The sequence below is a fragment of the Amia ocellicauda genome, chromosome 4 (genome assembly GCF_036373705.1).
Source record: "Amia ocellicauda isolate fAmiCal2 chromosome 4, fAmiCal2.hap1, whole genome shotgun sequence".
Lineage (NCBI taxonomy): Eukaryota > Metazoa > Chordata > Actinopteri > Amiiformes > Amiidae > Amia > Amia ocellicauda.
This window is the reverse complement of record NC_089853.1, coordinates 9,988,060-10,015,797: the sequence shown is the minus strand read 5'-3', so window position 1 is coordinate 10,015,797 and position 27,738 is coordinate 9,988,060. Positions and strand designations below refer to the sequence as shown.

Here is a 27,738-nt window from a genome sequence, read left to right as displayed (position 1 = left end):
AAAGTAAATGATTCAGTATCTGTTTTAGATTAGTCGTTTATAACAGTACCGTAGTAGTTAGCTTAAAAGCATACTGTTAGCTTTTAAAAATAACGTCATAATGATAATACCATCAAAATAGTTTATAGTTAACAAAGACGTCGAGGTGAAAGATCACTTTAATAAATCACACGGCTTTTGTCCGTTGTGTTGGTGTATAAACCGCACATTGCATTATCATTATGGGGTGCATGTATGTGGAATATGTAAAATGGAATTCTATACAGTACAAATAATAATAATTATTATTATATGATAGGCTAATTATAATATACACCAGTATTACTCCTTATAATAGAAAGCACTGTCCTATACAAGAGTTCTTATTTTAAAGCTTTGTCAGCAGATACGCCTCAATTCTCACTGCTATTGTCCGGCGCCTTCCAGCTACTCCCACTGCTGAGCGCTGATAGCCGCCGATAGCCGCTCACACTGCAGCACTGCGCCCTGCGGTCATCCTCCGCGTCCGCCGGGCCGGTCCTGCGCTCTGCTTCTTCATCACGGAAGAGGTATTTCTGCCGAAGGAAGCCATCGATGTCGAGTTACTATTAATGGCCAATATTTGATTTACAAATAGTTCATCTATGGTGTCTTCGGTGTGGATTTCGAAAGCAGAAACCATGTCGTAGCTATCCGGTTGCGAGCGCGGTGAGTGGCAGGGGCAGATGCGCCGCTGAAACGCGAGTCTTCTCGGGGGAGATGTGCCGCGCCTGGCCGGCCATGTGAGCAGCACACGCACCTCCACAGGACAGCACTGCGGCGCTCGGCTGTTACTGGGCTCAGGGCATGACTGCTGGGATATCCCAGACATCACTCATTCTTATGAAGGAGGAGGACTCGATCGTGTTTCTTTCCAGCAAGGGATCGGGACTATAGTATGGGAGCGCTATGTTGTCAAGAAAGGGAATTATTCCTGAAGATTTTGTGCTGACACGTTTAGCGGAAGATGTCTCGCAACCCAAGTACCGAGCCAAGCAGAGGAAGGCTCGGTTTGTGGCCAAGAAGGGGACCTGTAATGTCGCTCACACCAACATTAGAGAACAAGGACGGTTTCTGCAGGATGTTTTCACCACCTTAGTGGATTTAAAATGGCTTTATACTCTGATCATATTCACCATGTCGTTTCTGTGCAGTTGGCTACTGTTCGGCATGATCTGGTGGCTCGTCGCTTTTGCGCACGGAGACCTGGACCAGAACCACGACAGTTTTGTCCCCTGCGTTACCAGCATTCACTCCTTCTCTTCGGCCTTCTTGTTTTCAATCGAGGTCCAGGTGACTATCGGCTTTGGGGGGCGGATGATCACAGAGGAGTGCCCCTCGGCCATCCTGGTCCTGATCGTGCAGAACATCGTGGGCTTGTTGATTAACGCCATCATGCTGGGCTGCATCTTTATGAAGACGGCTCAGGCCCACCGGCGGGCTGAGACACTCATCTTCAGCAAGCACGCTGTCATCGCGGTCCGGAGTAACAAACTGTGCTTCATGATCCGAGTGGGGGACCTGAGGAAGAGCATGATTATCAGCGCCACCATTAGAATGCAGGTGGTGAGGAAGACCACCACGCCAGAGGGGGAGATGGTCCCTCTCGACCAGATAGATATTCAGATAGAGAACCCAGTCGGGACAAACGGCATATTTTTGGTCTCCCCACTCATCATATGTCACGTCATCGACAAAACCAGCCCGCTGTACGAGCTGTCTGCTACTGACTTGCATCAGCAGGACTTGGAGGTGGTGGTGGTTTTGGAAGGGGTTGTTGAAACTACTGGAATCACCACACAGGCTCGAACCTCTTACGTGTCGGAGGAGATACTCTGGGGTCAGAGGTTCGTGCCCATCGTCTCCGAGGAGGAGGGCAGGTACTCTGTGGATTACTCCAAGTTTGGAAACACGGTCAAAGTACCGACCCCCAGCTGTAGCGCTAAGAAACTCGATGAAGACGCAAACCTCCTCAGGGTCAAACTGTATGACTCTTTGTCCCCGAAGACAGCGGTGAGGAGAAGAAACGCCTCGACGCGACTCAAGCAGCGGAGTAGCAACCAGTAACCGAGATTGTCATCGAGATTGTCATAGTCATTTCATATGTAGCTACACTGTGAATGTTAACTTTTATATTCGCAAGCATTGTTTTTATCAATTGAAAAGCGTAGACAATTTAAATATTTGGTAACCACAATTAATTCCTTTTTAAGTTTTCTCTTGTTTTTGTTTTTTAAGCAAGATGGTTATTTGTATGCACTTTTTATACTAGCCCTGTACTCTATATATTGTATACTATATATGATTGTATGTTTTTAGCGCCTGAACGTCTTAGTACTGTCCATATAGATATATGGACTGAAATCTTGAAGCAATTGAAATGCATGTACCTTATACAAATATTTTTGCATAATGAATCTTCTCAGGGTATGCCAAAGTCAGTTGTTTTCTGAATAATAATAATTATTATAATAACAATAATGCGTCTTATTTCTATCAAATGTTTGCGTTTCATTTTTGATATTCTGTTTTTACTTTCACAGCGTGTGTAACATACAAACACACACAAACGGAAATATATATTGGGCCTATACAACAACACTTGTGTTCAAACAGGGACAGCAACAATACAATCGCACGTTTCTAACACAATGCCTTTTGTTAACCGAATTGTGTTGAGACGTTGTTGTGCATTGATTTGATTCATATATAGAGATAGTGTAGCCTATATAAAGTTGATTTGTATGTAAAAAGAAAAGAAAGTATGCCATTAAGCATTCTTTGTGCGTTGTAATAAACTTGAATGTAGAAACTATTAACTTTCATACAAAAACAAATAGTTTTAAATTGAAGTTCACCTTCCAATAGATTTAAAATGTCAATTTGAACTTGAGATTTTAGGAAATAATTAGAAACCCTATGGTTTGGGTTATGTGAAAAAATAGATTTTAAACAAGTTTCCTTGGATTGTTTTAGAAAATGGGCTACTTTATACGAAAATCTCAGCTGTTAGTGTAAAGTGCATGCACACGTTTGTAATATTCTTCTCACATTTTAGGTTTTTATTAATCATTTGTATTCATGGTGTATGTTTTTCTTCAAATAAAGCGCAAGATGACCCCCCACCCACCCACCCTGCAAACTGGCTTAGGCTAGAATCCCATATGATTTCACTTTGCTATCATGGGTCTCTGTGTTTTGAAATTGTTATTGTGGATACTTTGAATGTGGTATGAAGCAAATTGTAATTGTATCACCAGACCTTTTATGATTAATGAATGCATTATGTTCCTGGTGTACATGCGCAATACGCAATAAATACTTTCAACAAGGTTAGTTACGTGACCTTGTTCAAGTCAAAACTACACATGGGTACATATCACACGACATAATGAAGATGGTCCTTAACAAAAGTAAATCCATAATTCATAGAATTCACATCTAGACTCTAGATAGATGTATCTGTATTCTGTATGCTCAGAACAAACCATTTGCACGATTGTAGCACCATCAAAACAGTTATATAAGAACATAAAACAGTTTACAAGCAAGAGGAGACCATTCGACCCATCGTGCTCGTTTGGTGTCCATTAATAACTAAATGATCCAAGGATCCTATCCAGTCTATTTTTAAATGTTCCCAAATTGTCTCTTCAGCCATATCGCTGGGGAGTTTGTTCAGATTGTGACGCCTCTCTGTGTGAAGAAGTGTCTCCTGTTTTCTGTCTTGAATGCCTTGAAGCCCAATTTCCATTTGTGTCCCCGGGTCCGTGTGTCCCTGCTGATCTGGAAAAGCTCCTCTGAAATATTGTCTTTTTAGAAGTGAAATACTTTGAAGTTCCTGCCATATAACTATTAATATATCTGTGACACACACACACACATTTTCAATGTGTTTTTTTTTAATGCTGATGCATTAATTGACATTTCGTCCCCCATCTTTGTCTGTGAGGTAAACACAAGGTTCACAAACGGGTAACAGGAAACACACAGAAGACGCGCATCTGTGGGATGTCCTTCACTTCCCTGAAGGACAAGGTATTATTCTAATTATGCACATTGCATCAAATAAGTTTTCCAAGTCTACGTACCTACATGATTTTGACGTGAATCGTATGGTTATGTATTATTATTATTATTATTATTATTATTATTACATCATCATCATTACATTCTCTTAAATTAAATGAACAGAACATAAACACTTCTATTATCCACTTATGCTAATAAGATGTGATCAATAATCGACCAGAGTGTACTGATGTCTGAGGTATGAGTACTTGTTTTTTTTGTTTGTTTTTTGTACAAACACTGGAATAATAAGTTTGCATATCCCCCAGCAAAGATATTCATTCTTGGCACTTGAAGATGAATGTTCTCAGTGCTCTGCTGCACCCTGCTGCCTATTTAGAAAACAAACTTCCTCTCGTTATATCCTGTATCAAACCACACCTATAAAAAATAACTTGTGCCAAGTATTATTATTCATAATAATTAAATTTATAATATTAATAACAATGATGATGATATAATAATAATAATAATAATAATAATAATAATAATAATAATATGGTGACAGCTGTAAGTCTGCTGTCTGTTAAGAAATGTAAGAAATAATTAATAATACATTATTATCATTAGTAGTATTAGTAGTAGTATTAATCATTACCATATTCTAATATTAATATTTTATATTATATATTCAAATTTGCTAACACTGTCAGTCCATTTATACATGTTGTGAAGTTTTAGAATAATAATGGAATTATTTCTATATATTATATTATATATATATAATATTCTATTTGATTTGTAAGAACATATTTTCCTTTATTGTGATACACCACTGTTAGTTAAACATCGTATTCAAATCAATGGGTAACAATCCATGACATACTAATTTTGAACATGGTTATCTGACTGTTGTTTGTTGTTTGTTTTTGACACACAAATGGAAATTGGGCATCTGAACATCAATGGCTCAGAGAGACGCCTGTAGACTCCAACACTGCAGATGTCGCCATTGCAAAGCACAAGCACACCGAGGGGCTCCATCTCAGCAGGTTGTACACGTCTATGGTATGCAGTGATCACGTCCTGGCTCCTGTACTAGATCATTTCCTCATTTCTTCATTCGTTAGGTGTTTTAAAACAGCATTAAAACCATTTATTGTGTCTTTTAAAGTAAAGGCGAAGATATGAATTAACAGTCTGAAGTTATCTTCTGCAGCGGTCGAGAGTATATGAAGGTCAGTTTGAACGGATTGTAGTTTATAAAAGCGCCATGAATAGGGTGGGTGTTTGCATTGTTTTTTATACATATTTGTGTTTTCGTCTCACATTCCTCGCCTTCAGACGCATTTGTAATTACACTATTTTGAATTGTGTGTTCGGTTCTCGTAAAGCTGGAGTGTGTGTTGACACTGGCTATGCCTGTAATTCAATTGTTAAAACCGAGACGTGAGTAATATTACATTATAACCGGTGTAGTAGTAACAATACTAAACCAATTATAATGTAATCCTACTAATAATACTGATTATTATGAAAAATATATCCTTTCTGTATTATTATTATTGTAGAAAGTATATTAATGATTAGTCGTAGTTGTTTAAACGTAATTGCTTTAAGGCTGTGCACTTAAGTCGTTACAATAGTTAACTATAGAAAACATAAAATCTGACTTATTTTCCTAATGTTTTATTTTGTATTAAGGCTGCTTTATATGTAAATCTGTTTGTTGAAGGGATATGGAAGTTCCCATTCCATCCATATATTCCAGAGTTGGGCTCAATTTGTGTGTCAATTCCCACTTCTTTTCTTGAACTGGAACATGGATGTTAGATGTATGGCATTGGAATTTGAACTGACATACCGGAGCAACAGAACTCAATTGATTCATTCAATTTGCAGTGCGCTGTGGGTTCACAGTTCCAGTGTTGTGTGCTGTGGGGTCATGGTTACAGTGCTGTGTTCTTTGAGGTCATGGTTAAGGTACTGTGAGGTCACAGTTACAGTGTCATGTACTCTGAGGTCACAGTTACAGTGCTGTGTGCTGTGAGGTCTCAGTTACAGCGCTGTGTTGTCACAGTAACAGTGCTATGTGCTATGTGGTCTCAGTTACAGTGATGTGTGCTGTGAGGTCACAGTTACAGTGTTGTGAGGTCACAGTTACAGTGCTGTGTGCTTTGGGGTCTCAGTTACAGTGCTGTGTGCTCTGAGTTCACAGTTTCAGTGCTATGTGCTGTGGGGTCTCATTTATGGTGCTGTGTTCTTTGAGATCATGATCATGGTTACATTGCTGTGAGGTCACAGTTACAGTGCTGTGTGCTGTGAGGTCTCAGTTACAGCACTGTGTTGTCACAATTACAGTGCTATGTGCTGTGGGGTCTCGGTTACAGTGCTATGTGCTGTGGGGTCTCGGTTACAGTGCTGTGTGCTTTGGGGTCACAGTTACAGTGCTGTATGCTCTGAGTTCACAGTTTCAGTGCTATGTGCTGTGGGGTTTCATTTACAGTGCTGTGTTCTTTGAGATCATGATCATGGTTACATTGCTGTGAGGTCACAGTTACAGTGCTCTGTGCTGTGAGGTCACAATTGAATTGGAGACCTGTATAATGTGTAACTGATTTAGTATGACACCAGAGACATACGACATGCCCCCACAGCCCCCGCGGTGCGGGGGGGCCCACAGAGATGTGAAGGCCTCACCCAACATTTAGTAAAAAAAAAATATATATATATAAGTAAATCAAGACATTATTATAATTATTATTATTATTAATAATAATAATAATTATAATGTTTCCTGTTAATTCCATAAAAAATGTATTTTAAAATTTTCCCGATCCCCTGGTGGTATTTTCCCGTATATATAACTTCGGTGGGGGGAGGGAAATCACGTTTTGATTTTGCGGAGGGGGCACAATAATTTCCCGTACGCCACTGTAACACACCATAGAATTATGAACCTTGGTCATGTCATTTTGACCCATATGTTTAGTATCTGTCAATGTTGGGACACATTCTGAATCTAATTGGATTTTTGGTCCATTCCATTTGTATTCTAAAAATTGAATTAAATAATTATGGATGGAATTGCAATTGAAATTGTCAACATTGAAATTAAGTGGTATTGGAATATTAAATGAAATTGACCCCAGCTATGCTGTATGAAAACCTCAGGGCTGGCATATATTATTTGTAATCAATCAATTAGTAATTATGTATAATCTCCCACATTTAGCTTCAGAATGTGAAAAAGTAAACGCGAACAAAGCTAAGATAGCTGATGCAGTAGTTATTTAAAGATTCTCTGACAAGTGTCCATAACACCTTTAAATAGTACTAAGTAGTCTCCTGTTGTCTAGGGCTGCTCTCCAGCACATTTATGGGTGCTTTTTAACAGCCAAATGCAATTGCACTGGAATGGGGTTGAATTGATTGAGTCTGACATTGAGTCCCATTAATTAAGTTACTCAGACCAGTGCTCCTAAGTGCCAGATTGCTTGGCAGTATTCCCTCTCTGCAAGTGTTTTAAGTGTATGGAAAGTTTAAATATTAGAAGAAGAGTCTGGATGAAAATGGAGAGCTCAGTCAGGTTTCTCCTAAGTGGGCTGGCTCACACTATATTAGAGAAGGATCATTTAGGACAGTAGTGTTCAACTCTGGCCCTGGATGCTGGCACCATGGAAATAATTAATGTGTGTTACAACAGTAGGCTATAAGGGTGTCTGGTTTCTCTGCAGCCAGATCTCTTACTTTACTGGGCTAATTGTTTGCTTAATTGGTTGAGGTTAATATTTTTTCCAAGTCTTGGTCCATGAATAAAACATAGTTGGGGAACCGACAACACTGTGAATCTCAAAGGTTCAGCCGCCAGTGGTTTGGCCATCGGTGCTGTGGACTATTGACTACTAAAGATCTGCGGGGGGAGGGGGGTAGGCTATAACTAATTGGTTCAGTTGAGGAAATAATTTGATCGGTTTAACAGATGACAGCTCAGGTTATGCACAAAACAGTAGTCTCTCTTTCCCTTCCAGGAATCAAGCCCTGTGTTTAATTCACTGTTGTACGTCTGACTGATATGGTAACATTTTGGAGTGCCTATTAATAGTATATATTTTTTTTGTCCCCCTTCCCCCCCTGGCTTCAGTGGTTGAGCCGCGTGGTCGGGCTCAGCATGTGCGCGTCAGTGAAGTACAGCTCTCGGGGGCCAGCTCTGATCCCACGGATGAAGACCAAACACCGCATCTACTACATCGCCCTGTTCTCCGTGGTGCTGCTGGGTCTCATCGCCACGGGCATGTTCCAGTTCTGGCCGCACTCCATCGAGTCCACGGCCGACTGGAGTGCGGACCGCCGCAGTGTCCACGACTCCCCCCTGGTGCGGCTGCCCGTCTCCAGCCCCATCCCCGAGCGGGGCGACCTCAGCTGCAGGATGCACACCTGCTTCGACGTGTACCGCTGCGGCTACAACCCCAAGAACCGGATTAAGGTGTGTGGTGTACGGAGCACCATTTGAGACTGTTTACAAGCTGTGCGACCTGAAGAGTGACTACCTTGAACTGGACACTTGATTTAATCAGGGTTTGGTCGCTCCTCAATAGCTGTAGGTTGACTAATGCCACACTGTGCAGGGCTCGCAAAATTTCAAAATCTCTGGTAGCCCTTCAGGCAGGCACTCTTCAGATTTTGGTAGCCCGAAATGAATTTTACTACCCCAAATATTTTTATTTTATTTTTTTAATGTAGAAAATTGGTTAGGAGTGCAAACATCAATCAAAAACTTTTTCAAAACACAAATATCAACAATCAGATTTAAAATAATCAAATTAGAATCATTAATACAAATGTGCATCTGGTTCTAACTGAACTGAAATTTCTATTAATCTATCATGTAAGTGTCTGCTTGGTGCTGAGTGATTTACCTTTTGAAAACATGAGGTAAAGGGAATGAATGTGATTTATTTGTATTTTTACTGAACCATTTATCTAGCACCAACACACCCATTTTGGTGAAACCCTCTACTTTCCTGCTGTGGTACCATGGGGTCTCTGTGACCCCACCCCAATGTCAATGTAACTTTCATTATGGTACCAGTGCAGGGTTAAATGAAGTGGCAGTGTATGGGGTCCAATGACAGGGGTTCACGGACACTTTTTCCTTAAAGAAGTGGAGCGACCGAAATGTTCAGTGCCGCCTGGCAGAACAAATGTCTCCTGCAGCGCAACGCCGGACACATGAGCGTCAGCGCGGCGTGTTTACGTTACCGGTAGAAGGGGCAGAAAAACAAGGGAGAACAAGATAATATTTGACATGAGGTATTAACTAGAAGTATTTTTACATACATTGGGGATATTGATGTTTGGTCATGTACGATTGATTTAATAGTGAGTTATAATCGTGAGAGACAGTGATATTAACGCTGCACTCGGTTTTGGTCTCCCGTTGAGATCGTTGCTACATAAACCCGACCGCGTAGCTCTGTTGTTTTATCCTTTAAGCACAAATACAAGCCTGACAGCTAAATGTGTTCATTTTCTGAGGGAATAATTCACATATTAAAGTGTGGCAATAAATTCAATACCAGAGTTTTGTGAGGCAAGTAAATGGTGCTCTAATTATGTTATGCTGTTTATATAGCAGAATATATGCTAGTGTGTGTGTCGCACATGGATTCACACATTCTGACACGCAAGGTGACGCACTCACGTGAAAGTGGGGCTTCGTTTTTTATTCACGTATTTCTCTTAAAACAAGAGCTCCAGCGCGGAGATTCAGGACTAATTGCACGGCGTGGTCCTGGGCCCCCAATACGCGGCCCGCGAGCCACACGGTCTGCCCACCCCCTCTTACCGGAGGAAACTCCGCCCCCCCGTGCTCTTACCGGAGGAAACCCCGCCCCCCGTGCTCTTACCGGAGGAAACCCCGCCCCCCCGCTTCGCACTTGCTCTTCGCTCTGGCCGCTGACTTTTAGCAAAGACGGAAATCGTCCCGAGGCTGGACTTCATTGTGCGCCGCTGCGCAGTCGATACACGGCTTGAAGCTCAACTTCACTGCGGACAAATCTGATGATCAAAAACTTCCGCGATCGTATTGTTCGTTAAAATAACAAGCCAAGAGTGTGAATAACGTGAATCAAGGGAGGGATTTGAGTACACTATTTCAGACATCCCATCGGGCAGGCCGGTGATGCATTTTGGTAGCCCGACTGGAAAACACTATAGCCCCGGGACGTTGGGCTAGCGATTTTGCGAGCCCTGCTGTGGAGGTGGTCTGTGGAGAGTTAACCCCCTCATGCACACCTAACTACAGAGCAAGGAAGTTTGTGGATGAGCTGAGGGTATAATTATGAAGTGGAAGCTTGTTAGGCTTATTAATTGGTATGCTTCTGTTTACTGGAAAAGCGGATACCCTCATGTATCACAGAGGGTGTTGGACTCCAGCGCTGTCAGAATGAGGGCTGGAGCTGAGAACTGGTTTAACATCGGATTAGTCAGTTTATTAAAAACAGAAATGAGTGCAAGCTGAGACAAAACTCGCATGCTAAGGAAAAGGGACGAGCCTAAACTGAAGATAGGGAAACCAGTTTTGAGCTTAAAGCCAAATGCCTTGTAAATGTGAGCCACATATTATAGTTAACTTTGCAGAATCGGAATTTGAAAGCACAGCCATTTGTAACAATCTTTGAGTGTCAGTTGGCAGACTTTCTGTGACTCGATGATCATTATTATTATTTTGTTTCTATTTTCTGGTAGGTGTACATCTACCCCCTGCAGCGCTATGTGGACGAGCTCGGCGCCCCCATCAGCAGCACAGGGCTTTCGCGGGAGTACAACGAGCTGCTCAGTGCCATCTCGGACAGCAAGTTCTACACCGACGACGTCACCCGGGCCTGCCTCTTCATCCCCTCCATTGATGTGCTCAACCAGAACTCACTGCGCATCCGCGAGACCGCCCAGGCTCTGGCCATGTTACCCAGGTTGAGCACTGCCTCTGTAGGCCCTCTTTTCCATGCTCATTCACTTTCCCTTGTTCCTGAGAGTACAAGATGTGTGCTTTTTTAGCTCTACCCATGTTTTTACATTGCATGTTTAATTGTACTGAATGGGCAGGAGACAGGGCAATAACAACATGCAGATTGTGCCTTACGTGTCAAAGGACAGCAGCTACATCATGGCTGAGAGAATCACAATGTTAGGCCAAAGTTAAACCCTCTAATTTAGAAAGTGCAGAGGTTAGCAGGAGGCATCTTGAGCCACAGCTCCTGTGAAGGAAGGTCTGGGCACGTGCAGACGGGCAGAACCGGTACTTTACACACACAGGTCGTGAGACCACGTGCTCAATAGGAGGAATGGAAAGCGGTCTTTTTCGTGTGGTAATGAAAGTAGTCTCTTGCAGGTGGGACCGGGGAATGAATCACTTGCTGTTCAACATGTTACCTGGAGGACCCCCAGACTACAACACGGCATTGGATGTGCCCAGAGACAGGTACTGGCAATGGGTGTGATGGGAGCACCGCTGTAAGAAGCAGAAGACGCATTGAATTTCTCACACAGCTGTGATCTGCTGGCGACCAGTCAAAAGAAGCCAATGGGTTATTTATGTATTTAAGGAAGCTGAAATGTCCCTCAGGGCTGACACCCAGGAAAAGTTAATTTAAGATTAAGGACAGGTCTGCAGATATACTTGGAAACTCCCATTATTTACAACTTCAGTACGGTTTACATCTCTTCTATATCAATGTCTTAATTGGGAACAAGGTGACGTACTGATGTTATACAATGACTTAAGGTTAAAGGCTCAATTGTTTGGACTCCAATGCAGTATCACAGTTTGCCATAAAGATTTTATATTTTAGGCTAATTGCCATAGCTCTATTAACTGAAGATTGGGATGTAAAATATTAGAATATAAGACCGATCTAAATGTAAAAAAGGGCAACAGTTGAAGTTAAGCAATTGCTTTACAGTTGCATTAAGGTGGATTATAGGGCAGGAATATAGCTAAATTATGTACTGAAATGTAGACGTTTGTTACATTGACTTCAGTCGGCCTGTCAGTGCGACAGTGTCAGAACAGTGTTTGCAGTGCGTTTATATCTCTGTTGACCACTAGAGGGAAGCAGTGTCTTAAGTTTGCTGTGTCTTCAGCAGCAGTGTTGGCTAACCTTTGTTCTGGGGGTCAGCCTTCATTGGCCATTTCTACAAATGAAGGTCTTTTGATATGAATTGGTCTTTTAAGAAAAACATTATAATCTATATATTTTTTTCCACCTTCTAATTTCCATATTTTTTTAAGCTCTTATGGATATCTTTTTTTAATCAGGCCTGTATGTTCCATTTCTCCCTTGATTTATTTTGCGTAAGTATTTGCCTGCCCCAAGTTTGGAGAATTTGTCAGTCAGTGTATTTTAAGCAACATTTTGGGGGGGCCTTCCCATACTGTTTCAGTACAAAAGAGGTGGGATTTAAGTACATGAAAGCCCTGCAATAATGTTCCCTTATTGTTGAGATGTAGTGAACTTTCTCAGAGCAGCCAGCTGTGTTCTATTTGGCATGAAGCCTCAGTCAAGCCAGCTGACCGGGCGGAGGTAAGGCCCTGCCCGGTGTCTTACTGTATTCCTCAATGGGAAGAGCCTCTGTCACTCTTACAATGGTAACTTGTCAGAAGACACTGCCTTGTTTTAGGAGCTCTTTTAATATCCAGATAACGAAGCAGTTTGGGAATCCAATCCCGGGCGCTTTTTTCAATCCTGGGATTTCAGGATTGTTGTTTTTAAAATCCCGGGATCCCGGGATTAAAAAGAGCTTCCCAGTTTACACACATATTATTACATTGCTGCAATGTTTTGGCAACATTGTGTATTAGCTGGGTCATTTTCAAATGTAATAATAATTATAATGCAACCAATAGAATCAACAAAAACAACAAAACTAACTTTTTATGTAACAATCGAGAAAACATAGTTAAGGCATGAATTTAGACATGCACATTTGCACACAAAACAGCCACAAGCACTAGACTACTACTACACTGAAACATACACAGCAGTTAAACATTATATACAATAGGCCTGTGGTTTTTAGGTTTTGTTTATTATCTGTTTCTTAATACAGCAATTAAGAAAAAAGATTGATTGAAGAACGCTAAAGTCAGTTGTGTCTTTTAGACCATTGCGTATATTGTGTACAGAACACATGCAGCTAAAATGCGATTTTGGACTCCACACTGGTTTGGTAGAATTGACATCAGGAAGTTAATTTTAATTTCAGGTTCAGCCCCGTCCCCTGCGCTTTCAAAGAGGAACAATTCTGATTTGATGCAGTTCATCACACGATGCTGCTGCGTCGCTCACGCAGCTCATGAACTTTAGCTGCCCCTTTAAAGTTTGAGTCCGAAAGACCTCAGCAGTGCCCTCCTCTGCTGACTGGCTGAGCTCGGGCTGAATCTGCTGGTGGTTGTACTTCAGATTCACATTTTGAACAGATGACGAGCCTCTGTATTAATTCTTGCACATTTTCTTTTATAAATTGTCAGAATACAAGAATTACTGCGCCGTCACATTTTTCATTAGCCACAGTCCCGTGATCCTGGGTATTTCACGTTTTCAATCCCGGTATTTTGGGACTAGAAAATTGTCTGGGATCCTGGGATTGGATTCCCTATTTGGAAGGTGTTTTAGTTTTGTTAAATGGCCTACTGAATGGGATGTCAAATTAATGACAGATGGGATTTGATAATTCCTCATAATAACATGAATTGTTGGGTACTCCAGCGAGCCCCAAATGGTTCTCTGTTTAGTTTAACTGGATTACTGTAGAGGCAGTGCACAATTGGCCTTGTGCAACCAGTTTTGGGGCTGTTCAAAGTCAGATATTGCCTTGGTTTACTGAATGACAATTTTTTAATCTTCTTAAATCTTAAGTTAAAATAGTTATTTAGTTCAGCATAACGCATTGCTAAACCTCAACATGCATCTTCAGATAAAACCGCTGTTATGCTTGAAAAATTCTTTCTTGACATGTAGAGTTCCCGTTATTTGTTTTGGGGTGTCTTAAAATAGTTTCCATTTCAGTTAGAGATATCTTCTAGTTGCCCTTCAAAGCACAAAATACAGCCTTGTTTTCAAGGCTTACTGCCCCAGTGTGTTTATTGTCTACTGCCAAATCCAAAAATTTAAATATCAAATTACTAGTTTGTATTGGAAGTGATTGCCAGCTTTCCCTAAACTTTTTCAAGTCCTGGTTGTGGTAGACTGCACCCTAAATTAGAGACTGTGCTGTAGGGTAGTGAATGACAGTCTTTCCACTTCTGATTAACCGTCAGACAGTATCAGTCTGTGCCAGTGAGATCCGCCTCGGCTTGCCAGTTGGGTTCATTTAGACATCGATGGTTGGACTGCAGAGCACTTTGGATTAATTGTCGTTTTTTGTGTTTGGGGAAATGGGGGGCCTTGGAAGATTTGAGATGAGTGTCACATTACACGGATGGAAGATTCCAGATTGATCAAAAAATATGAATTGGAAAACTGTGGTAAAAAGAATTACAACCTGATTTACAGAGAAAGGAGCACTGTATCTTTTTTTGCCTCTTTTCCTGCTGAAGATTTGATTGATTATGGTTTGCATTTTTGGTGGCTTTGTTTTGTAGGGTCTGTGTGCTAGCAGTGATGTCTGGTGTCTGTGTATTGCAGGGCGCTGCTCGCTGGAGGTGGGTTTTCCACATGGACCTACAGACAGGGCTACGATGTCAGCATCCCTGTGTACAGCCCCCTCTCTGCTGAGGTGGACCTCCCTGAAAAACCACCGGGGTGAGCGTACTCTTGAGCATGGTGCTATACAGCCACACAGAGATGGAAAGCTGCTTGTTGTTGCATGTTACAGTTTGTTGTTGTGCCTTCCACCTTCCACACTGTGGGCAAGGCCACGTTCAATCTTTACAATCTTTACTAGGTTTTGCCCTGTAGAGCAGTTAAGGAAAATTATGGTGAGGTACTTCCAGTGGCCCTTTATTTTGGGACTTGAGTCTCGAATGCCTTGAGTTCCCACAGTCTAGAGGCAAGGAAATGATGCCCAGGTTTTGGCTTGAACAGCAAGCTCACAATCGGAGATGACTTGTGGGTGCCACCCTGCCCTCACAGAAACTTACATTGGGTTGGGCACCATCCATAAGTTTACCAGCTTACATCCTCATGTCTGCTCTTGATATGCTGTTGTACTTCCCTGTAATGCTGTTTGAGTCCCTTCCAGTAGTACTAGTCCTTTTACCCCCAGAGAACTGTAGAGTGTGTTTCCAGGGCTCTCAAATCTCATGGCCGTTCTCTCCTCCAGCCCAAGACACTACTTCATCCTGTCCTCTCAGACGGCCATCCACAGGGAGTACCGGGCCGAGCTGGAGAGGCTCAAGTCTGAGAACGGGGAGGCTGTTCTGATCCTGGACAAGTGCAGCAACCTCTCCCAGGGTGTCCCCTCGGCAAGGAAGCGTTGCTACAAAGGCCAGCTCTACGACTACCCCCAGATACTCCAGGTGAGGCCATACTGCGGCAACCCCTATATTAACTTCTTCCCTGGTCACTCATTTTGGGTCTCTTAGAAATATACACTTCGTTATCTGTTTTCCTCCCTGCATTTGGAAACCCTTTGGCCCGTGAGGCCAGTAATATGAGCCTCCACCAAATGGAGGGAAAGGAAGGGTAAAGGATGCAGAGTGTTTTGGTTGTCTTTCAGTGCGGTTGTCTTGTGTATATCTCTCATCCCTGCTCTGCCCCCACTGTGCTGCTCTATGGAGGTCTGAACAGTAGCAGGACTGTCCATCCTAGTATTGGTGTTTATAACCCGGCCTCGTCTAGACAGGAAGCGTGGTTATCAGGAGGGTCAAAGCGGGGTATAGCCTCACATCTGGGAGCTCTTCTGAAGGTGGGGGATAGTTTCTTCACCTTGGAAAGAAAATACCCATCTGCCAAAAGACAATGTACAATAGACTCATCGTGAGTCTGTACTCCAGTCCCATCAGTGCAGGTTTTATGAGGTATTTGGTTTTCTGAAAAAGGTTTAATGGACTGAATGTAAATGCATTTTCTGTCAAATTAACAACCTAAAAATAAATAAATAATTTTTTAAGGTATTCTATGGACTTTAAATGCACTTTACTGCATGGAGAATGAGAAATTGGATTAATGCAATACAGAAAAAGCTGCATTAATGTCTACTAACAGAGCCCCGTGAATAAGATGCTGTGTTTGCTGCAATTATGCTGTGAGTGAAACTGACTTGGTTTCATCACCTTTCATACGTGAAAGAGAACATTTAGGGGTTGGTTGATTAAAACACTTTGAATGTGTTACTATGGTTCAAGGCCCACCATTATATATTTAGTTAATGTGTAGGCCTTCCTTACAGTATTGTATTTCTCAGCCTCTCACTGCCATATTTTGTTTCCCCGCTCTGTCTCCTCGCCGTGACCAGGAGTCTTCATTCTGCGTGGTCCTGAGAGGGGCTCGGCTCGGGCAGGCCGCACTCAGTGATGTGTTACAGGCAGGCTGCGTCCCTGTCATCATTGCAGACTCCTACATCCTGCCCTTCTCGGAGGTCCTCGACTGGAAGAGGTACGGTGCACGGCCAATACCAAGCCTCCCGTTGCAACCGTGCAGTGTCACGTCACTATTTCAGGATGCCATTTTAAAAGTTTTGTTTTTCGGTACATTTCTAGTTTTTGGGTTCTTTTACAGTGTCATGGTTAATGTCGTATGACTGTGGTGAACAGTGTTATTCTTGACAGCTGTTTCCTTGTTTTCAGAGGCTCAGTGGTCATTCCTGAAGACAAACTGCCTGAGATGTACACCATCCTGAAGAGTATTTCTCAAAGACAGGTGGAGGAGATGCAAAGACAGGTATGGACACTGACACTTTGATTTCCAATGAGCCATTAGGCGTTCCTTTGAAATTTAACAACCGAACAGTCTTCAAAATCTATTTACAAGCTTACCTTCTTTTTTATGATGCTAATGAAAAGGGATTTTCTTAAGGCAGATTCATTAAGCACACTGAAGTTCAGTAGATGAGGCCTGTGCTAGTTTTCCACTGAAAGATGACATCATCGCGGGAAGCAGAATTTATTACATACCATTGCAAACTTCAAATGTAATGCATGGAAAAACTCTAAAGGTATTGAAGCAGGAAGATTCAATGTAAATATCATTAAGCAGGGGAAACATTTCTTCACATGGGAGTTTTCATGCCTTGGGCTAGGATCAGTACCAACATCATTCTTGTACAAGAAACATCTAGCTCTAAAAGTGAATTGAATGAAGTAATTGAATCTAAAGACCACTGCTAGCTAAGGTTAGGGTTTGGGTGTTGAGTTAGGGTGTGTTTCTATTCAGTGAGTTTAGACACATGGATTTGGTGATTGGGTGCAAATCAAGAGCGATGATTATTTACTTCAGTAGTTCCCAATGTGTTTTAGTTTTTTTACTATAATGTATTAAAAAGTTTTAGAATCACTGAAACGGATCATTATAGCACTTGATTTTTATCTTTTAAGTGTTTTGGAAAATTAACCAAATTTCCTTTTTGTAAATCCGTCTTGACCAACTGACTATTTCACAGGCGTTTTCCATTTCTCTCTGAAAACAAGTCATTTTGAAGCATTAAGAAGCTTCAATTCAATGTGGATTAAAACTATTAAATTGGTTTTACGAGTTTGACGTCTCCTTAGTGCTAACCTTGTCCTGTCCATTTGGAGCCCATGGCATTAACCCATGACTATTGAAAGGAGACTATTGTGTTGAAATGTCTTTTAGTTGATTGGTTATCTATATTATAGGATTAGACCTGTGAATTGTTTGGTAAAAGTATTTTGATGTAGTGAAACCAAATGTGAATTGTTTTTTTTGTGTTGTTTTTTATCCTTTAGAGTCAGTCTCAGTCCTGAATCTTGTTAAACAGTCTGTCAATTTTAAAGCATGCCCTTATGTTTGTCTTGAGTTTCGGAGCAGCGCAGGGTGCAGCACTTTGTTCCCCCTATTTCCCCCTCGATCTGATCGCTAAATCAAGTAACAATAAACAAATGTAGGAACCCTTCGAAATCCTTCAAGAATTCAAGATGGTTTTCATTGCCTATGTCACAGCGTGACCACTTACGAATTAAACTCGCCAATCCCAGATTTCAAACAAGGGGTTTTGAAACTCATACTGAACTGGTGTGGTGAACTTTTTTTTTTTTTTTTTTTTTTAAGTACAACACACTTACCCCTTCCCAAACTTTAGCTCTCCTTATCAGTCCCCTGTCAGATCGGCACAGGATATTATGGTTGCCATGTTTAAATTAACTGTGAATGCTAAGTGATTGTGGGGGGGGTATTGGAAGTCAATAGTTTGTCATTGAAGTCATGTGTCTTTTCTGGTGAAGGCTTCTCTGTAGAGTTGTACAAATGTCCAAAAGTGTTTGTCGGCGATGTGACGGAGATAAGCAGCTTTTATGTGTATGTATGTGTAAGACAACCTGTCAGAAATAAGTGCCCACATGTAAGATGAGAAATATAATTAGTATATCAGTTATGTGGCAGAAAGAGAACTTAGATCAAAGAAAACTCCTATAATGCTTTGGTTACAGTGGTTTTTGCCTTCAGATGGAAAAGAGCCCTGTATGAGAAGAGAGTTGCTCTAATTATGAATCTCGCATTATGACCACGGGTGCCGTTAGAAATGTGTGGCATTTCTGATGTGAATGTTTACACTGTGATAAATACCCACTTTCTGTCTGGATCGGAGCCCTTTCCCTACTCGAAGGAAGGCTGCTTATTTAATGAAACCCAGACTCACGGTGCATGGACATTATTTATTTTGATATTAAAGACACCTGTCTGTTAGCGGAGTGGGTCTCTGAGCCCTCTTTGTTCAGGGTAGTGACAGCTCGTGTCGCAGGTTGCAGAAATGTACGCTACACCTTATTAAATGTGCATGCTGGAGACCTTGCAGGAGTAAAATAGCTGCTGATGGCTTAACAACTCCCGAGTGGACAGTGATGTGGCCGTGTGCTCGTGTTGAGGAGGACCGGGCCCTGTTCCTGCTGTCTCTGCCAGGAGGAGGGGGTTAAAGAGAACAATCTCAATCCCTTTGAGATGATGAGGTGGCGTGGCTCCTTGTAACTCCTTGTAAAAACTCATCTTCTTCAGGATTAATGTGGTGCTGTAGGGCTATTATATATCACTCCATGCACGCGCACATCTGGTTCGACTCTCGGGAGCTCTCCCCTTACATCAGCCCTCAGCTTCAATGGGGTCAGACCCAGGCTGGCCAGCACAGTGCAGTGGCAAGAAGACCAGCACCGACTGCATCCACAGTGTGTTCATATTCCCATTCTTGCAGTGGCCTCCATTGGTGTGCTCACCACTAGGACTGATGCTGACTTTGAAGGGACATTTGACGTGGCAGCCTCAAAATGAGCTTCATGAAACTCGAGGATGCTTAAGCTGGTGATAATTGTCGTGGTGGTTAAGATTTCCTCAGTTCTGATTATTATAATTCCTGCCATTACTGATCAGATTCTCTGAGTCTCGGAGGCTTCTGAATCCAGATTGCGTTCCCCTCGTAGGAAAAGGAAATAGTTTTGTGTGTGCGTGTTCATGTGGAAAGGAGCTGGGCTTGGCCATCACCACAAATATAGGAAAAATAAACATCAATTAAACGAGACTATTTTCTAATGTCTTGAGGTTGTAAAATGTAATCACATTTTTTGGTTAAATATCCTAACAGGTGTTCTTTGACCCTGTCTTTTGCATGTCTGCTTACAGTCTGGCAAATAAATTGAACCACTCGAAACATGACTGTGAAAAAATGCTTTCTGTTAATTAGTTTTGGAAAAAAGCTGGCTTTTGAGAAAGCATAGCTGTAGAGCTTACAGTCAAACCATGCAGGCTGTGATGTTCCTTGACAAACAGCAGAGGGCGCTCATAACCCAGCCTATGATTTCTGTGGAACCGATTACTGTTTCATTGATTTAATCGGACTGCCCTCAGAGAATACCACCCCACATGAACTGCTGTGCCTGTTTTCATGCCCAGTACAGCCTTAACTACTTTACACTGGGGAGGGGGGTTCTTGAGTGCCTCGGTCCTACAGAGAGACTTTTTCTGTCTCTAAAAGACTAACATCGAATCTATGACCACCTGCCCAATATGTTATGACTCCAGTAGACAGGCGTAGGTTTAGGTGGGGACGGGAATGTGGGGACACATCTCTCTCAATCTTGAGAGAGTGTTTAATTGTGTTTCCCAACCCCCCCAATAATGTACAGCAATCTCCATTGACAAAAGGGACGTGTGCCCCACAGTATTGAGAATAATATGTACAAGTAAGATCGAACAACAGCACCCCCCGCTCGACATCTCTGCATACCCATTGTGAATTATACATTTAGAAACCTCACCAAAAAAAGTGAACTGAACTAGCACGGCGTCTGATACTCAAGGCTTAGCATCTTAGCAGTTTCCTTCGGGCCCTTGTACATTTTTAATTCAGGCTAACACAGTCCTCACTGTACAGTAGTGTGGCAGGTCAATATACAACTGACTAGAGACCGCCTCCTGTAAAACAGAATGCTTTGGCCTGACAGGCAATGTAAAACCATAAATATAAAATATAATTATATCCACCATAAGAAGGACCTGTCATGGGCCTACTGTGTAGACTGTATTTGTAAGAGATATCTAGAGAAACTGACCACATTGTAGACTGGTGTCTTGTATCACTTCTGTAGTCCTCGGCACGAGAGCGTGTGCTCGAATGGCATCCTCCGCTCGGTCTCGCGTTCCTCACGCGGCCGCCTTTCCCTATAAAAATTCTTGAAGGCTCAATGAGGGGGCAGCGCCTCCTTTACAATCAGGCCAAGCTTTCTTTGCCTCCTTATGGTTGGAAGGGAAACTTTCATCACTCTGTGATTTATAGCCTTTCGGGCTCCCTTTGGGATTAGAAAGTCTTTTTAAATACACTTCCCTTCCATAAAAATAAAAGCTGTTTTTGTGTTTTGTTTTTTTAGTGTTAAAGGTAGAGGCCGGAGCCGTGGCAGGAGGCTGCTCAGTTCACAGGCGGCGGCTCTGGGTAATTAAAACAATCTGTAGAACTGGGGGAAAAAAGGAGAAAATAAAAGGCAAGACAGCTGGAGGACTGAGAATAGTGTCAGTGCTCACTGTACAGGTACAGCTGATGGATACTCCTAGGCTTATGTTTTTTAATTTGTTTTAGGCAATGCTTATTAAAGTAGGGAGAAAGTCAAGCTGCAGTCAATGCACAACTTTATCCCTCACTCTTACAGTTTATGATGACGACAAGATAGGACTGGGAATGAATCTTATTTTGTTAATGGTGATTTTTCTATTTGTAAATCACTGAGCACTTCGGTTCTGTTTAACGTGGGAGTGCTGAAATGCTTATTGTTTAAGGAGACAACTGGCTGCCATTTGGCTCGCCAAACATTATCCAGTTCCTAGAAGTTAATTGATCCCAGGACGTGTCTGTAGAGAAATAGTAGGATCCCAGAAAATCAGCGGCAATCACTACGGCTCGGTGACACTGCATACACCTAGTATTCACTGTGGAGGATACCGGTGATGGTGGTGATGCCAATAATGCTGAGAGATGACCAAGAACTGTCCCCTAAGCATCACAACATTTTCCCCTATGAATTCCTTCTTGTGATTCTTAAAAAAAAAAAAAAAAAAGTCTCCTCCTATTTTTAAGAATTGGGATTTGTCCCAAATGTTACACCGTTAGAACCCCCTCCCAGTTCTAACAGTGTAACATTTGGGACAGATCCCAATTCTTAAAAATAGGAGGAGACCCCTTCAATTTCCACTACTTAGTTGAACATGACAAATGGTCAAGTGAGATCAAGAGAAGATGGAAAGCCCTGGCCTGCGTGAGGGCAGTGGAGAACGCGACCTGCGGTGGGTCACCCTTCGCCCTCCTCCGACCGGCTCCTCATCCCAGTACCTCTCCTGCACCCAGCGCCCGGTGGGGGATTGGCGGGGGAGTCTACGGCTGTGTAAGCCAATACTCCCGGCAAACAATCTGCTGTTTCAAGGCAACCCTTGGCGAGTGTTTGAAACCTGCAGTGTCAGGTTTCCAGGCCTGCCTGTCATGTGTCAGGAGAGCTGAAGGGTGGCTTTCAGTGAGCTAGTAAAGCCACAGCCTGTAGCCCGGAGGGGAACAGCAAATGGCTAAAACACAGACGCACACAGCTGTCTTTTTATATAGACCTGGCTCTGAATCGAGACGAGCAGAGACTCCCTCTTCTCAACCCCAAAGGGATGAGCCCCACCTCGAACGTATTATTTGAGTGTGATGCTCAATACTGTGGAATGAATCACTTGTATCCTATCCAAAAAATAAAGTGCAGTGTAAACTTATGAGTTGTTATATAGGCCAGTAGGATTTGCCCTGACCTCTACAGAGCTCACAATTTCAGAAATGGCGGCAATTGTCATGTTTAAAATCATTAATTAGCTTGTTTTTGGATCGACATAACTTGGAAATACGTGAAGGTACTTTTTTATGTCTGTGGTTCAAAACACAACATGGCATTCCTGCAAAAGCCATAGATGACTAGAGTAAATCAGAAATGGCACCATGTAGACTCTTGTGTCTTAGCAGTTGACGGATTCTCGCTCTGTGCGGTTTAAGAAGCTGCAACAAGGAATGAGCCCCAGTACTTCCTCTGTATGCAAGACTTGGAAGCCCTCTTGTATAATGTGGTTTAATTGATGCGGGCGAGTGATCACTGCTGGGTCACTCAGTGAAGGGAGGTCTCCGGTCTCACGGGAGTCTTGAAGAGTGAAGTGTTAACTCTGATCGCCCAGCTTGGCTCCTGAGCAGCGGCCGCGGGCTCTTGTTAAAGTGTCTGGGGTCACACACCAGGCCGCTGTGACCTGCCAGGGCGTACCGGTGCCTCTGTGGCACGGCGCCTCATAGCAGGAGACAGCATGCTTTTCTGGGTAATTAATTCTTATGGGCTCTTCCCTTTGATTGTTGGCCCTTTAACTCCTTTTGCAGATGACGGGGAGAGAGTGAGAAAGACAGACGGTGAGAGAGAGGGAGAGGAGTTCACTGTGGAATTGGGGGAGAAAGGGAATTTGATTTCTCTTCAGGGGAGGAAGAGAGAAGATACTGTGGGCTGCCGTGTTGTGTTCATGACTCCCACCCACTAGATAGAAGATTAAAAACGCAAATCTTAGACTCTGCCCACACAGTCCAATTTTTCACAGGTGTATAGAATGCAATCGTGGTGTGAAAATCGGTCACAGATCTCTATTGGAATGCTTGCAATCTTGAAGCAAAGACCAGTGAAAACGGGTTGTATGTCAAAGTGGAAACAATGTTGAAATCTAAAAATGTGAAGATACATCACCTTAACGAGTTCGCTTGCAGTTCGGGAAGTAATTTTCTATGCATGTATTTGACTTGGTATTTTCTTTGGCATTCTGTTTATTGTACTTCTAAATTGCATCCTGCATTGTGTAATCTCCCCTACTGTACTATGTAAACTACAACACAATGTATTGCATTTAACTTGTAAAGCTTCCACACATTTTCACTGCACATACAAGAGAATGTATTTATAAAAATATCTCCATCATATTATTGTTTGTATTATTATACCTTAGAACAAGTGGGCATTTGTATGGTAATAGAAATTGGAGCAGTTCATAAACTTAGTTATTTTTTTCCTTTAAGGACTTGTTGAAAGAGCATAATTCCTACCTCCTTCAAAATAAATTAATTGAATTGTGCTAATTGGTTTTGCATTTGTGCCAGGCAGTCCGGGGAATTTGCCGTTGAGTTTAGGAGGCTGTGCGGCCCGGTCCCAGAGCCGCTGTAAATCACAGAGTGGCGGAGCTGCCCACGGAGCTCGGCAGCCCATTCCAGACAGGAAGTTTGCTCGTTAGTCCAAGACACTGGGGGCTGTGATTATTGGCAGACTGGGTTTCCTCCAGGAGTGTGTGAGGAGCCCACGAGAGACACAGTCTCTTAACAGTCTCTTTTGTTGTTTCTCCTGTGAATTCACTGATAACGCTCTTGCTAACAAACCCCCATCTCCCCCAACAAAAACACACACACCCACCCCAAAATGTTTCACTGACGTTATTTAGAACCTTAACAGCCTTAACCTTAACAGGAAGTCCTAACTCTTCCAAAAACTGCTCTATTCCCTCATGAAAAAAGTACAGTACTTTTAAATTTTCCTTTCTTTTTCTTAAAAACGACACATGAGGTTTGTTCCCTTTTAATGTGAATACGAGATCCAGGACTTTCAGAAGTTTAGCTTTATTATTCATAACTCTCGAGACATTTGTGTAAGCTAAGGAGTAGAAGGTAATACAATGGACTAATTAGCCAGCCTCTTGGCTCTGGAAACCTGGTTTCAGATCCTGTTTTTGTGATCTAGGGAAACGAGCAAAACCTCCAGTGGCTTTTTCTCCTCATTAGGCTTCCAGCATAGGCATCAGTGCAACATGCAGATTTAGTGATGCCTGCTTTGTGTCTGAATTGCTTGTTTTTGTTGTTTTTTCTCTTTCAGTGTGTGTGTAACATTCTGCAAACCTTTTTTAAATGTTTTAGTTTTTGATGCGCTCAACTTGATCTTCACTGGCATTTTACTGTGCTATCGGAACATATTACCTGGTTAAGTGCATATTCTGAATGAGTCTAATTAGTGCTCATGAATACAGTGTTATTACACTGACGGGTGGGCTTAGGCTCCTTTGGCCTGTAACTCAGCAGGCTGGCAGCGGGTGGTTGTTAATCCTGCAGTCTCTTCGCCCTAGCCGAGACATTTTAAGTTGGAATAGCGCACATGGAAACGTGACTTTATTCCCTTTGAGCAGGATGAGTTTGCATACTTGTGCTGGCCTCTCTTGGAGTCTTTGTTTGGGCGGGAGTTATAGCAATGGACTGAGAAAACTGAATCCGTTTAACCTCAGCAGGTGAGCTTTGAGGTGTGACCTACCCTGGGTCTGCAGAATACCCAGATGAATGATACCAGGTTGACCCCCAGCAGTTATTTCAGATTAGGGGTCAGGCACTAGAATGCGGTGGATTGAGGGGGGGCATAACTGTGGAATGTAGTAGTTTTGAAAGAATTTGCTATGGATTGTTATGCATAAGCTCTCCCGTGTGTCAACTGTACCCTCTCCCTCTATCCACAGGCTCGCTGGTTTTGGGAGGCCTACTTCCGCTCCATGAAGGCTATCGCTATGGCAACGCTGCAGATCATCAATGACCGGATTTACCCCTACGCTGCCCGCTCCTATGAGCAGTGGAACGACCCTCCTGTGGTGGTGAGTTTTTATACCAGTGGGTCATGGCGTCACATGGTTGCCTTGTGGGGCATCTCAACTGTAACTGCCTGGGGAAGTAACAAACAAATGTTTTTCTAATTCTAATGGACATGGGGTACTAGGTTTTTGTTATACTTGCATCTGGTTTCACAGGCCTTTCAAATATGCTACCTAAAATACCATTGGGTAGTCGAAGGCTAGTGCTATCTGTGTCTGTGAAAGCAGCCCTTAGAAACATAACAGTTTTTTCTATAAAAAAATAAAAATGGTGGTTAAATATGGTCCCTCTGTGTGTTGTTGACCTGAGAGGTCTATGTGAGCACAAGCCTGATGAGTTACACTCTTTATCTCATTGGTTGTGAATTTGTATTTACTGGGGAATAATGAACAAACCACTAACAAACTGCTCCCTCACATCGGATTGGTCCTGGGTGTACATTATTTGTGGGTAACTTTTGTCACACTAATTACATGAATAATTATGAATAATGTCAGCTGCTGCTTTTCGTTGGAGCTGAGGCCGTGGCAACCACAATGTCAGGATGGCACAGCGGGATTCAGGTGAGACGGGCACTGGGTCTCAAAGCACGACAACCCCTTGGTATGTCACACCTCCACTGAAGTTTGTACTAGGTGTATTCATGTATTTACTTCTATTTGGTCCTTTAGTTTTCGTTTAAGAACTAATAACGTTGACATCAGTTAAGCAAAACGCACAGCTGTAAAGGGAGTGAGTTGCGGCAGTTCGTGCCAGCCCAACTCCTCCCAGCTGACGCTTGTCTTTATTTGTATTCTGTTAAGAGACTGCTACCAGTGTTCTAATGCCAGGGCTTGTGGCGTACATACGAGTGTGTGCATACGTATGTGTGTGTGTGTGTCATTATCCTGGTGGCGGTGCCATACAGCACATTGGAACATCAGATACAACACACTAATTGAATATTTATGACTCGCATCACTCTGTGGTTATTCTAGCCTTCAAGATCCACAGACAGACTGACTCAGTTGTGCACATTGGCGCTCCAGGGCTATTAATCACCCAGCAGCAACAGGGAACAACCCTCACACAGTGCCTGCAGTCCAAACACTGTGTGTACATGTGCCTTGCATACACTGTTGTGCGCTGTTTGCCATATTTTATTTTTTTGTTTTCTTGGTGCGTTTTGTGGGAAGTCGATCCTTTGTCACATGAAGGCTGAGTGTCTAAGTGACAGGGATTTTGCGCCAGAAATTGTAGCATGGATGCTTTTCAGTCCATACATGGAGGCGTCTTCTGACATTTCAAACAACCCCTTTATTAAGTCTTATGCAACCAGTTTTTTCGGTTCATTTCAAAATATGGGAAGCGAGGAGCCTGAGAAATCACACCTCATCTCACGACTGTCTCTCAGGCCCAGCCATCCTGTCATCGCTGCACTGATTCATCATGAGATCCTCATTCTGTTCTTAAAAATTGACTCACAAAGATGAGTTCATAGGTGGTGATTGAGGCCACCAATTGATGCTGCCAGCTTAAAAGCACTGTGATCCATTAAGGAACCGCTGAAGCATGCTATGTTATCACATCACAGTGTAGTACAGTAGGAGTTGTAAGTAGCTGTTTGGTAATTAACAATGACAATTTATACCCCCCCCTCCCCATTATGCTTGTTCTTTATTATTTTTATTAAAAAAAAAAAATACAAACCTGATTAAGGCTGTTAAAGGTTAATTCTGCTAAGTTTTTGGCCTTTGACCATTCCAAAATTAGTAGAGATGAAATACTTTCTCAACATATTCAGTGGAAACGCATAGAGCAGAATTGGACCAGAGCACTAAATAAATCAAGCACATTTTTTCTTTTTTCTTTTTTCCCTCTTTTCTATCCACCGGGGTAATAATTGAAACCACATTTAGGTTTGGAAGAAATGTAAAAAGTCTTTGACTGCTTCTGGGAGATACGCTTGTCTCCTCTGCCTCTCTGGAGAGATTTGTGTGTCCGTGCGTGCGTGCGTGTGTGCCTGCCTGCGTGTGTGCGTGCGTGTGTGTGGGTATAGGAATCTGGAGCAGTAAATGTTTCTGCTCCACACTTGCTCCACTCTCCCCTCTGTTTAAAAGGAAACCTCCTGCTTTATGGGACTGCAGGTCATCTCAATGTTGGGTCATTAACCCTCAAGGCGTCTAGAGAGGGGGAAGGGGAGGTTTTGAGAATGACCTTTCGACAAACTCTGCAGACTGACTATGCAGTTCCCCGAGTCTCCAATGCACTCGACTGCATTCCCTCTATTGCATGGTATTTTGTGAGTTATGATATTCATACAAGGATTTTGGGACTTTGGCGGAAAATTGCACAGGGGCTAATCCAGCAGATCCTCATTCAGAGACAGATTTGTGTTCATTG

General features: G+C 42.5%; 2 protein-coding genes across 3 annotated transcripts in view; both read left to right on the top strand.

Annotated features, from left to right (window-relative positions):
• The first annotated feature begins 446 nt into the window (after positions 1 to 446).
• On the top strand, positions 447 to 3,354 carry kcnj11 (potassium inwardly rectifying channel subfamily J member 11). Its single transcript, XM_066700956.1, has one exon. It carries the CDS (start codon positions 928 to 930, stop codon positions 2,083 to 2,085), a length of 1,158 nt encoding a protein of 385 aa, XP_066557053.1. The 5' UTR covers positions 447 to 927; the 3' UTR covers positions 2,086 to 3,354.
• Positions 3,355 to 5,092: 1,738 nt separating this feature from the next.
• Positions 5,093 to 27,738, top strand: part of ext2 (exostosin glycosyltransferase 2) — a 40,703-nt gene continuing 18,057 nt past the window's right edge. The window contains exons 1-9 of one of the 2 annotated variants that reach the window (XM_066700951.1): positions 5,093 to 5,267; positions 8,174 to 8,515; positions 10,780 to 11,003; positions 11,423 to 11,512; positions 14,718 to 14,834; positions 15,355 to 15,550; positions 16,489 to 16,628; positions 16,820 to 16,913; positions 25,227 to 25,358. In XM_066700951.1, the coding sequence (XP_066557048.1) occupies positions 5,262 to 5,267; positions 8,174 to 8,515; positions 10,780 to 11,003; positions 11,423 to 11,512; positions 14,718 to 14,834; positions 15,355 to 15,550; positions 16,489 to 16,628; positions 16,820 to 16,913; positions 25,227 to 25,358 (1,341 nt within the window). In that variant the 5' untranslated portion in view covers positions 5,093 to 5,261. Of the gene's footprint in view, positions 5,312 to 8,173; positions 8,516 to 10,779; positions 11,004 to 11,422; positions 11,513 to 14,717; positions 14,835 to 15,354; positions 15,551 to 16,488; positions 16,629 to 16,819; positions 16,914 to 25,226; positions 25,359 to 27,738 lie in introns of both variants that reach the window. The other variant, XM_066700950.1, reaches the window with a different exon arrangement.

Excerpts from the sequence above, each read along its gene's own strand:
- kcnj11 (XM_066700956.1), top strand. The coding sequence starts at position 928 with ATGTTGTCAAGAAAGGGAATTATTCCTGAAGATTTTGTGCTGACACGT.